Source organism: Schistosoma mansoni (assembly GCF_000237925.1).
Source record: "Schistosoma mansoni, WGS project CABG00000000 data, chromosome 3 unplaced supercontig 0077, strain Puerto Rico, whole genome shotgun sequence".
In the NCBI taxonomy this organism is placed as follows: Eukaryota; Metazoa; Platyhelminthes; class Trematoda; order Strigeidida; family Schistosomatidae; genus Schistosoma; species Schistosoma mansoni.
In genome coordinates, this window is record NW_017386007.1 from 1,226,467 (window position 1) to 1,238,170 (window position 11,704).

Below are 11,704 nucleotides of genomic sequence, written 5' to 3' on the forward strand. Positions count from 1 at the left end.
TCTAAAGATAAGAATCGTATTACTTTCTATGATAATAAAAAAACAGTGAATATAGTTGGAAGAGATCAAAAGAATTAGGTAGATGGAATTTCATTAAGATTTAAAATGAAGTCAGTCAAACTATCTGATGGATATACATAAACTCCTGTAACCCATACATAACCCATACATAACGTGGAGAACTACTACATCCATCGTCAAGAAGGTACAAGTATTTATAAACAGTTGTCTACGCAAAATACTCAACATTCACTGGCCGGATACTATCAGCAACAGCGTTTTATGGGAGAGGAAAAACCAGCTTCCAGTTGAAGAGGAAATTAGGAAAAGACGTTGGAAGTGGATAGGACATACATTAAGGAAATCACCAAACTGTATCACGATGCAAGCCCTAACTTGAATCCGGAAGGGAAGTGTAAAAGAGGAAGGCCAAAGAACACATCACGCCGGGAAATAGAAGCCGATATGAAAAGGATGAATAACAACTGGAAAGAACTGGAAAGGATTGCCCAGGACATTGTTGGATGGAGAATGCTGGTGAGCGGCCTATGCTCCTCGACGAGGGGTAACAAGCGTATTAAGTAAGTAACCCATACACGACCATGTCATTTAAAGTTGATCACGACTGTTAAGAGTTCTGAGGAAGACCTCCATTAGTAGGTAAGTTCTTACCTCTTAACACGGTTGATGTTGATGGTCACTGATATCATACACTCATCTTCATGTTGACTCTCTCGCATGACTATGATATATGAACAATAACCATGCTCATACTAGCGTCTATTCTAAATACCTGTCAAAGATGATTCATTCATTGTCACTTGGTATGTCTATAGTAAAGTAATCCAAATTGAATACAGCTTTTATCATAAATTAGTATTAATGTAAGCCCTTTCGTTCGAGAGCTAACCTGTATCAGCATTCAAAAGAAGTATATACAATAATAGATAATAAGCAGAAATGGATAGTGACTAGCAGTGGAATCTAGGACGCGCGTTTCGTCCTATTTAGGACTCGTCAGCTGGATGTACCTGCATCTCAAAATGAATAATACATAATGATTAAAATCATATTAGTTACCTCATGTAAAGCTGCTTCAAGTATTTCATTTTTTGTTACACAATCCCAACTTGCTACACCAAATGCCATCATTCGATTACCACCATATGCATCTGTATAATCACGTACAGCTTCACCAGTTAGCTTCATTACTCCTAAATGGAAACCACCTGTTACAATCCAACAACCTATAAAGATTAAGTTACAAATAGAAAAGATATTTTAGAAAAATGAATGAATAAAATGTTTTCATAGTTCAAATCATGAGTCAATTGAAGCTAGACCACTTTGAAAAACCTGGAAGCACTGGATGGCCGTTTTGTCCTATTATGGGATCCCTCAGCAGTGCGCATCCACAATCCCGCACACGCGAGATTCCAACCCAGGACTTACCAGTTTCATACCAGAACACTTAACCGATAGATCACTGAGCCGGTCGACATCCAGCAGTGCTAATGTTTAACTTCAACCAATCCACGACGTTTGAGCAACCGTTCACTAACTGTCTTCAGTGAGTTGATATCTCAACGACAGATCTGGTTGAACTCCACTAGTCACTAGTCGATTTGTGCATATGCTTATCATTTAAAAGTAGTCTAGAAATACTCTTCATCAATACTTTATGTGATTCTTTTGTAATGAACGAGCTCTCAGGTGGGAATAATCAGAATTATGGAGTATCTTCAATAAATTATGAAAACTATACATTAAATACATCATTTGCACATCCTTATTGTACTATCTTTTATATAATCTATTATTCCTCTAATTCCTCTAATTCTCTTATGAGGTGGGATTGAGCTGTACTGTTTGGTTTAAGCCTGGACAGTGTCTGGTTCTTCTGCGAAACGGGATCGAGCTGTACTGTTTAAGTTGTCAAGTGAAAGTCTCGATGGTGTCTGGCTCTCCTGAAAACCAATGTAAAATTATACTGACCCACAATGGTATATTATATAATTGCAAATAATAATAACTGTGAACTTTCTCTAATTCTGTTGTTATACTGCTTATATCTACCACCATGAGTAGCATACACAAGATTCTCCAATACAATACAGCATTCACTAATCGAATTAAACTTGACGGAGAAGCCCTGGAGAATTTGAAAACCTTTACATATCTGGGCAGCATCATTGATGAACACGGTGGATCTGATGCAGATTTTAAGGGTGGATCGGCAAAGCAAGAGCCGCATAATAACAACTGAAGAACATCTGGAAATCAAAACAGTTGTCTGTCAACCAACATCAAGATCAGAATTTTCAATACGAATGTCAAAACAGTTCTACTGTATGGGACGGAATTGTGGAAAACTACGAAAGCCATCATTCAGAAGTTACAGGTGTTTATTAACAGTTGTCTACGCAAAATACTTTGGATCCGTTGGCCAGACATTATCAGCAACATTTTACCGTGGGAGACAACAAACCAGATTCCAGTAGAGAAAGAAATCAGAAGAAGCGCTGGAAGTTGATAGGAAACACGTTGAGGAAATCACTCAACTGCGTCATAAGACAAGCCCTCACATGGAGTCCTGAAAGTCAAAGGCGACGAGAAAGACCAAAGAACACATTGCACTGAGAAAGGGAGACAGACATGAGAAGAATGAACAACAATTGGATAGAACTAGAAAGGAATTCCTAGGACAGAGTGAGTTAGAGAATGTTGGTCGGCGGCCTATTCTCCATTGGGAGTAACAAGCGTAACTAACTAAGTAAGTAAGTTACACTAGACTTATTCCTTGTGTAATAAAGTTGCCCAGAAAACTTTGTAATACCAAGTATGTAATTTCGATATTACAATTGATTAATGTATATCTCACAAAACATATGCATAGTAGACATAGATCCGATAGATTTATGTCCTAATATTCAATTCTTTTGATGATCGGTTAGACTGATCAAGACTTTTAAACTATGTCTACTGTATGTTGATCTACCTATAAACTAAACATATTTAAAACATTAAATTAAAGGATTATCCATGGCACCAATGTAAATTGCTTTGTAGTCAAGAAAAAAACACTATTATCATTATTCAATCTATTTGATGTAGGTAATGCATTGGAAATGATATTAGAAAAAAGGAATACCAGGATAAAACGACCTGACTGTACTTCCAGATTTTTCATGGTGAGCTAACTTTAATTGACTCATGAATTCAACTATTAAACTGCCAAAATCTTTACAACAACCCCCCCTTTCTCTCTGATTAAAATTACATTTCAGTTCATCGGTATATGCTACTTATGTCTGTTGACATAAGTAGTATGTAACACCGATTGGAAGTGAAAATCCTAGCGACAGAAGACTAAGAAGATTGAGTGAAAGAGAAACGATAGGAAATAGGGAAGAATTGTAAACTGGAAGAATCATACAGAATGTGATGGACAAATAATGGAAATTGGCAAATGTAGTATTCAGTGTATGGTTTTTATTATCTTACCAAGATATTCTGTCTTCGGTCAAGTGAGATTGTAGACTTAGTGAACAGCTTTCTTTTCATTTTAACTATGGATTTATTAGTGATTCGTATCCAACATTTTGAACTTAGAACACTTAGTTGTCATAGAGAACACGATCTCATCCAGTCATTAGGTTAGTATACCATGTTACATATTCCCTAATATGAACAACTTACAATATTGTGTAAGGATTATTTTCATAGTTGAAATCATTAGTCAATTGAAGCTAGACCACCAAGGAAAACCTGGAAGCACTGGACGGCCTTTTCGTCCTATTGTGGGATTCCTCGGCAGTGGGCATCCACGAACCCGCCCCGTAAGATTCCAAACCAGGACTTATTGGTCGCGCTCGCTAACGCTTAACCTTTAGACCACTGAGCCGGCCTGAATCCAATGATGTTAATGAACAACTTCAGCCGATGCAGGTACATTTCGATGACGAGTCCAGAAATCGGACGAAACAAGCGTCCTGGACTACATCCACCACAGTATGATGAATATTTTTTCTCGTTAAACATAAACATAAAGATAAAATAGTGAACAGAATATCTCACAAAAATGTGAGAAACATATAGTAAATATAAATAAGCAAAGATGGATAGTGGCTAGCAGTGGTATCCAGGATGCGCGTTTCGTCCTATTCGGGACTCGTCAGCTAGATTAACATGTGAATTAAGGCTATATCGAGACAATGCGCACAGTATGCACATATGCCAATAAGATACTGATCAACTGCAGTCCTAAACATCAATGGGTAGATTCAAACAAACAATATCAGGTGAATTCATATGGTAAATAGCGAATTTGCAAAATAACAATCCATCGTTTCAAACTTGACTGTTCCTTTTGCAAATATCAGTCCATTGTCTCAGATTTCATTCTTCATGTATTTTCTTTCCAATTGCGTTTCGTTTCTGTTCTTTCTTAGTCGATCTTCTACTGAAACATATTCTATGCCTGACCATCGTTATATATACTACTTATGTAGATATAAGTAACGATATCTAGATGTACAATTGAAAGTATCTTGTAATGTATTACAATACAGTTCGTTAGGAAAGACTAGATAAACTACTGATAATTTCCAAGTATTAAATAATCACATAATAACTGGAAGCGCACAACAAACGATGTTCTAATTCACCATGTTATGTTATCACAATTGATTGATCACTTGGTGGTGATCAATGTCATGTGTGTCAAGACTAGTCTAGGTTACTCGATACTGCGTGTACTATGTTGAGATATGATGGTGTTTGAAGGTGGTCAACAGGGAATCCTGGGTCCGGGTTTCGCGCTACTTGGCACTTGTCAGTAATATGTACCTCTAATCTTGAGGGAACTGGTGCTCCCTGATGGATTTGATCACGTATCACTCAGCTTCACAGTCAGAGAGGTTACCACTGAGCTATCAATGTCATGTGTGTCAAAACCTTCTTCTCAATATCAGCTTAAGCTCAATAGATTCTGATTAAAATAATCAATCTATCAAAGACCTGTTATCTTATAGCCTAAGGTATACTATCTGATAACTACACCTTCCGTTCAATTTAGCATACGTATATAGTTAACAATGACTGACCTCATTTTTCGGGTCATATATAGATACATATATATACATTTCAAATCAGACAAACAACTATATTACTGTAAGTGTCCTTTCAAATGGTAACCATTCAACAGTGAAATGTAAGTTCAACTAATGAAAAACTCCATAAACAATCTAATATCTGTCAATTTTTTGAATACAATTACCTTTAGAATTATATATAAAATGACATTGTTCCTAATGAACTCATAACCTAATAATTGAGTTCTACTGTAAATTTCTATTGTAGATTGGTTAGAGTTAGATATTAACACCGCTCACTCGAGACATAAGGTTGTGAGTCTGATTCTTGTGTGAAGGATGATGGATACTTACTGTAGAGTAGTCTCATACTAGGACGAAATGATCTTCCAGTGTTTCCAGGTTTTCATTGGCTGTTAAAATAGGTCATGAGTCAATTGAAGCTAGACAACCATGGAAAACCTGGAAGCACTGGATGGCCGTTTCGTCTCAATGTGAGACTCCTCAGCAACGGGCAACCACGACCCCGTATCATGAGATTCAAGCCCAGGACCTATCAGTCTCGCGTGTGAGAGCTTAACCTCTAGAACCACTGAGTCGGCATCCAACGGTGTTAATGTCTAACTTCAACCAATTCACGAAATTGAGGTGCGAAATATGGAAAGAATGCATTACTCAAAGGTCAGTTTATGAATAGGAAATTGAGGATATTTACATTTCAAATGGCCTTGGGCTTCAGGAAGATACTGAAATCTTATGAAACACAGTAACAGGATAGATAATCATTCAATCAGAAATATGATACGTGACTCTTCATTTTCTAGATGTTTCTAAAAAACATCTGTTCAGTGCTAATGTGATAAAATAGTTTCGAACATTTTCAGAGCTTTTCTGGGCATTTTTGTTTCTGAGGGATACTCTGGATCTCCCCAACACACAAATGGTGAAATACTTCTTTACTGATTTGGATTTTTAAAAATAAATCTCCATTATTTTACTGAAAGCAGTGACCAGTGGACTTCAACTAGGTCTGTTGTGAGATAGTAACTCACTGAAAACAATCGTGGACGGTTGCTCAATTTCGTCGATTGGTTGAAGTTAGACATTAACACTGTTGAATGCCGGCTCAGTAGTCTAGTTGTTAAGCGTTCGCACTAGAGACTGGTAAATCCTGGGTTCGAATCTCGTAAGGTGGGATCGTGAATGCGCACTTCTGCAGAGTCCCACAATAGGACAAAACGGTCATCCAGTACTTCCAAGTTTTCCATGAAGTTCTAGCTTTAATTGACGTATTATTTCAACTATAAAATCAGTAATCTCCATTAAGAATATTTCTCAGATTATATAAATAAACGGAAGTGAATTATGTAGACAGATTTTTGTTGTTGTTTCCTATCAACTACTTTTTTTTGTAGTTTTAATGTAAAGCAAACAACAAACAAAAAAAATACCAAAAAATTTATGCCAGTGTTTATCCACATTGATGTACATATGAATGTTGCATACATATGCATAGTTACATAAACATAGATACATAGACCTCCCAGCAACTGGAGCCATGATTGGAAAAATGGTGAATTAATGGGGAATGTGTCATGTTTGTTTGTTTCTTTTGTTTTTGTTTTTTCATTTAGATTTAATGAATTGAATATTCTTAGATGTTATGTAACTGGTTTGATTCAATTCAAGTGTAGGGAACTCAACATTGAATAACTTGAAGAGCTAAACTCCCTGAAAAAAGACAAACATTATCATCGTTCCAGATGACCAAAATAAATGTACAACAATATCCTCAGATAAAGAAGATTACATAATAAAGGCTAAAGATCAACTCAACAATAGCAATGGCTTTCAGGACTCAGTAGCTGAGTGGATAACACGATGGCGTTTGAAGCGAAAGGTATTGGGTTCGAATCCCAGAGTGAATATCAACTCTGAGATGCAGATAAATCCAGCTGACGATTTACCAGCATCTCAGAGTTGATGTTCACTCTGGGATGTTCACTCTGCACACATGACAATAAGAGACTGATCAATCACAATCCTAAACATCAATGGGAAGATTCAAACAAACAATACCAAGTGAATTTAAACTTCACGCCATTGCACAAGCAAGTGGCTTTCCGGACTCATTAGCTGAGTGGATAAAGCGATGTCGTTTGAAGCGAAAAGTACTGGGTTCGAGTCCTAGAGTGAACATCAACTCTGAGATGTAGGTACATCTAGCTGACGAGTCTCAAATAGGACGAAGTGATGCACGTCAAACTGGATTCCACTGCTTACCACTATCCATCTTTGCTTACCATGCTTGAGAATTAAAGGCTATACCGAGGCAATACGCATAGTATGCATTTATGCCAATTAGAGACTGACCAGTTGCAGTCCTAACACATCAATGGGATGATTCAAACAAACAATACTAAGTGAATTTAATAACAATGATAGATTAAAACCACTGACGGTCAATTCTGTTGAAAGGTTAGAAACTAAAATTAACGGTAGTTAAAGTAATATCATTAAAGAAAGACGAATGATGAAACAGGCTTAATGCTGAATGAATTTGCTCTCTTTTGATTTAACAACGATCAGAACCATACAAACCTGGATAGTCTTGACGACAAGGTTTGTCATTCCTTGGAACTTTAGCTTTTAAATTGTTCAAAGAACATAACAGAATATTGACTGATCTGATCGAACTATATTATTAGTTTATCCACTGGTCAGTGAAGATCAATAACTTATTACTTGACAACGATGACACAATTGTGTCGTTCAAAGGTTACAGCTTTCTCTCCTCTACAACAGATAATATTTTACAATACCTCAGTAATAATGAACAAACCATAGAACACACAAACACACTGACTAAATTTAATTGAACTGATCTATGTCTTAAAACATGTTTCTAATTCAACATAACCGTAGACAGAGTAGTACTCATTGTGAAATATGGTAATGCGTATTCGGATCCATTGAAGTATTAATGTTAGGCATTGTTGTGTAGTTCTAATCAATCATCCAATGATCTTTTAGTGCTTTTTGTTGTACAATGGATCTTTTAACGATTTCAATTAAAGTAAAGCATTTGCTTCCATATTTCGCACCTTTTCTCTCATGTTCAATTCGCTGTGTAGATTTAGCCTGTATGTGTGGGGGGTTACTAGAAAAGCTTAGGAAACTAAATCTAACGTTCAATTATAAGACTTATCATGGCTCTCTAAGAAAGCCACCGGTATAGGTTTAGACACCTTGGTCAATATGACAGCCCATACACAAAATGAAGTAACTTGTGCAGTGCATATCTTGTCGGTGCTCCCTTTGTTTATTTTGTAGTGACCTACTTTTCTCGACGAGAACGCGATTAGTATAATGAAAACAATTATTATTATAACTAATTGCACCAGTGATTGTTTTACTGAACTCGTTTTGTTTAACTATATCAATATCCCCCTTTTTGTTTCATCGTCCATCTTGTCCGTTCGAACTTTCTTACGCTCTGCCTTTTTGCCTATACTCTTAGGCACGTCTCAGTATTCTTTCGAAACCACGAGATTGACAATAAATATACAGTGGTCTTGAGTGCTGTTAGAGGTATGAGGGCAGTTATCACTTCCCGGTCTCCCACACCGTGAAAGGGTTCTTCTAGAAGTACCTGAAAAGGAAATTGGGTTAGAAGTGGTCTTAATGACCTGAGAGCGTGACTGCAGTGCCTAAGGGACAACTGCTTGAGGTTGGTCACATACGACCTTTTTGTGCGTAGTTTTTGTGTTAGATTTACAGTTGCTGAAACCTTACCGCCGGAGACGGAAATCCGTAGGATAAGGCGAGGTGTGCATTTTTGGAGTCGACCTTTTCTAACTCCACCCTCTTTGTGGGAAGGCAGCATTGCTGTTATGCTGGTTGTCTGAAGGAAACACCTTATTGCTGTCACACCTCTGTACAGTCAGCAGTACGACTTCACCTTCGGACCTTGGTTTGCCGCTTTTAGTCTTACCGCTCTTCAACCGACCTGCCTGGCATGGTAGAACCTTGAGGAACGATTGTTCCAGTCAGTATAGCTCGATTGGTTCATCACGATAGGCAAGCCCTAGCACCACGTCAAGGTAGCAGCAGACTACTTTCTTCCTTCCTATACTATATCCTTATATACAACCTATCTTTTATATACTACCACCACCACTAAATTAACTACTTCTATGGATCCGGTTTTCGTATTGTTGTGCTAACGAGGTATGGCAACTTGGACCGATACATAAATGTGCCTGGTTCTAAGTTGTAGCTGACTGGCTGACTGACCAAAAACTATACCCAATCTGGACCATAGACAGCCTTCTGGTTTACGACCTATCAAAGGATCCAAGTCATTTTCTGGCACGTCATTTTATTGTAGTAGTGATCATAGTCAATCAAGACTCGACACCATCTACAATTCCATTATTAAACTGGTAGGTCCTGAGTTCGAACCTCGCTCGCGAGGCGAGGTCGTGAATGTGCACTGCTGAGGAGTCCCATAATAAGATGAAACGGCCGTACAGTGCTGAAAATGCTAACTATCCGCAAAGACCTTTTCTCATTATTATTTTATTATCAAAATTGTACAATCTAAAATGTAATTGATACTTACCACTTTCAGCTGCTTTCCATAAACCTTTTTTAAAAATCATTTTTAATTTTCTTTTCTTTTCAAAATCTGTACCAAATACAGTAATAATTAATGTAGGCGGTTTTAAACCCCATTTACGTTTAAGTATATCACGTAATATAGAATCTGGTGTTTCACTATTTAATTTACAAAACTGTAAAAGAAATAAGAAATAAGAGAAGTGTAAAGAAGTAGTTAGATATTAGAAATAGTATATATATATATGTGCAGGTACACCTTGCTGATGAGTGTCAAGTAGCAAGGAACCCGGGTACATATGCTCACTAGTGACTAGCTCCTTGAAGTAATTCCTGGAGTTCTAGTGAGAAGTCGTGACCAGTGGAGCTAATCCATGTCAGGTAGAGACAGGTATCTACCTCAGTACAATGGAAGTTAGTCGCGCAATTTCGTGGATTGATTGAGGTTAGACATTAACACCTTTGGATTTAGGCCGGCTCAGTGGTCTATCGGTTAGGTGCTCTGGCGCGCGACTGGTAGGTCCTGGGTTCGAAACTCGCGAGGGCGGGATCAAGGATGCGTACCGCTGAGGGTCTTACAATAGGACGAAACGGCTGTCCAGTGCTTCCAGGTTTTCCATGGTGGTCATGATCTTAACTATATAAAAAATTACTCGAATCTCCACAAAACTCCCTTCTGGTCAATGTTTCCTGTTGACTACCTCCAACACTACCATGTTATTTCAACATAGTGCACGAAGTGTCTAGCCACCTAGACTAGTGGCTACATTACAACTTGATCGATAGCATTCGATCTGTACTAAGAAGGACTTGACACAAATGACATCGTTCACCACCCACTGATCAATCGATTGTAATTGTATATATTCACATTCTACAATCTATTGACATGGTATCATTGAAATCATGCACCAAACAACGTTAGACAACTATTGAAGACGTTCGTGAAAAATTTTGTAATCTAGTTAAAGTTAAATATTCAAAGTGTTAAATCACAACTTAGTGGTCTATCTGAAGGTTAAACATTCAAGCGTGAGACAAAACATTTCTGGGTTCCATTCCTGTGTGTGAGATCTTGAATGTGAAATACTGAGGTATCCCATACAAAACGTCGGTCCGGTACTTTCATGTCTGTAATAGTGATTTAACATGGATTAGTTTATGATTTAAATACAATTTAACAATGGAAACAATAACGGGGCGAAGTTGCATGCATATAGTAAACAATTCTCTTTGAACATAGCACACAACAATACTGTCATACACTGTCCTATCGCCCTTGGCAGATCAGGCAACCCGAAAGTCACGAGAACACCATCAGGGCATATGACAGGCTAGATAGGCAATTTAACAATTTCCATAACCCTTATACTGAAAATACAGAATGATAATCACAAGTCACATACAATGGATAATTCATAAGCTGATAACATTTTCTACTGAATAATGTTTTCCTATGAAAGTAAATCTCTGAGGATTGATGAATGTAAAATAAAAGTGACAAATATTTAAGTTCACTTAGTATTGTTTGGTTGAATCTTCCCATTGATGTTTAGGATTGTAATTGATCAGTCTCTTATTAGCCATATGTGCATACTGTGTGTATTGCCTCGATATTACCCTAATTCACAAACATTATAAGCAAAGATGAATAGTCGTCCTATTCGGGATTCGTCAGGTGGATGTACCTACATCTCAGAGTTGATGTTTACTCTGGGACTCGAACCCAGTATCTTTCGCTTTAAACACCATCGTCTTATCCACTCAGCTAGTGAGTCCTGATAGCCACTTGCTTGCGCAATGGGGTGAAGTTTAAATTCACTTGGTATTGTTAATTTGAATCTTCCCATTGATGTTTAAGACTGCAACTGATCAGTCTCTTATTGTCATATGTACAGATTGAACATCCCAGAGTGAACATCAACTGTGGGATGCAGACAGATTCAACTGACGAGTCTCAAATAGGACGAAACACGCGTCAAACTGAATTG

The 11,704-nt window shown here is 37.5% G+C and overlaps 1 protein-coding gene and 2 non-coding genes across 3 annotated transcripts in view; 2 read left to right on the top strand and 1 right to left on the bottom strand.

Moving 5' to 3' along the window:
* Positions 1-11,146, bottom strand: part of Smp_161640 (transient receptor potential cation channel,subfamily m, member, putative) — a gene marked incomplete at both ends in the record, with an annotated part of 42,298 nt that extends 31,152 nt beyond the window's left edge. The window contains 3 exons of the mRNA XM_018791395.1: positions 1,131-1,247; positions 9,718-9,889; positions 11,120-11,146. Of these exons, the coding sequence (XP_018645452.1) occupies positions 1,131-1,247; positions 9,718-9,889; positions 11,120-11,146 (316 nt within the window). The remainder of the gene's footprint in view (positions 1-1,130; positions 1,248-9,717; positions 9,890-11,119) is intronic.
* On the top strand, positions 6,951-7,021 carry Smp_tRNA_01082_Pseudo_TTG.1.1. Its single transcript has one exon. It is a non-coding gene (tRNA).
* Positions 7,221-7,292, top strand: Smp_tRNA_01427_Pseudo_TGA.1.1. Its single transcript has one exon. It is a non-coding gene (tRNA).
* Positions 11,147-11,704: the final 558 nt, after the last annotated feature.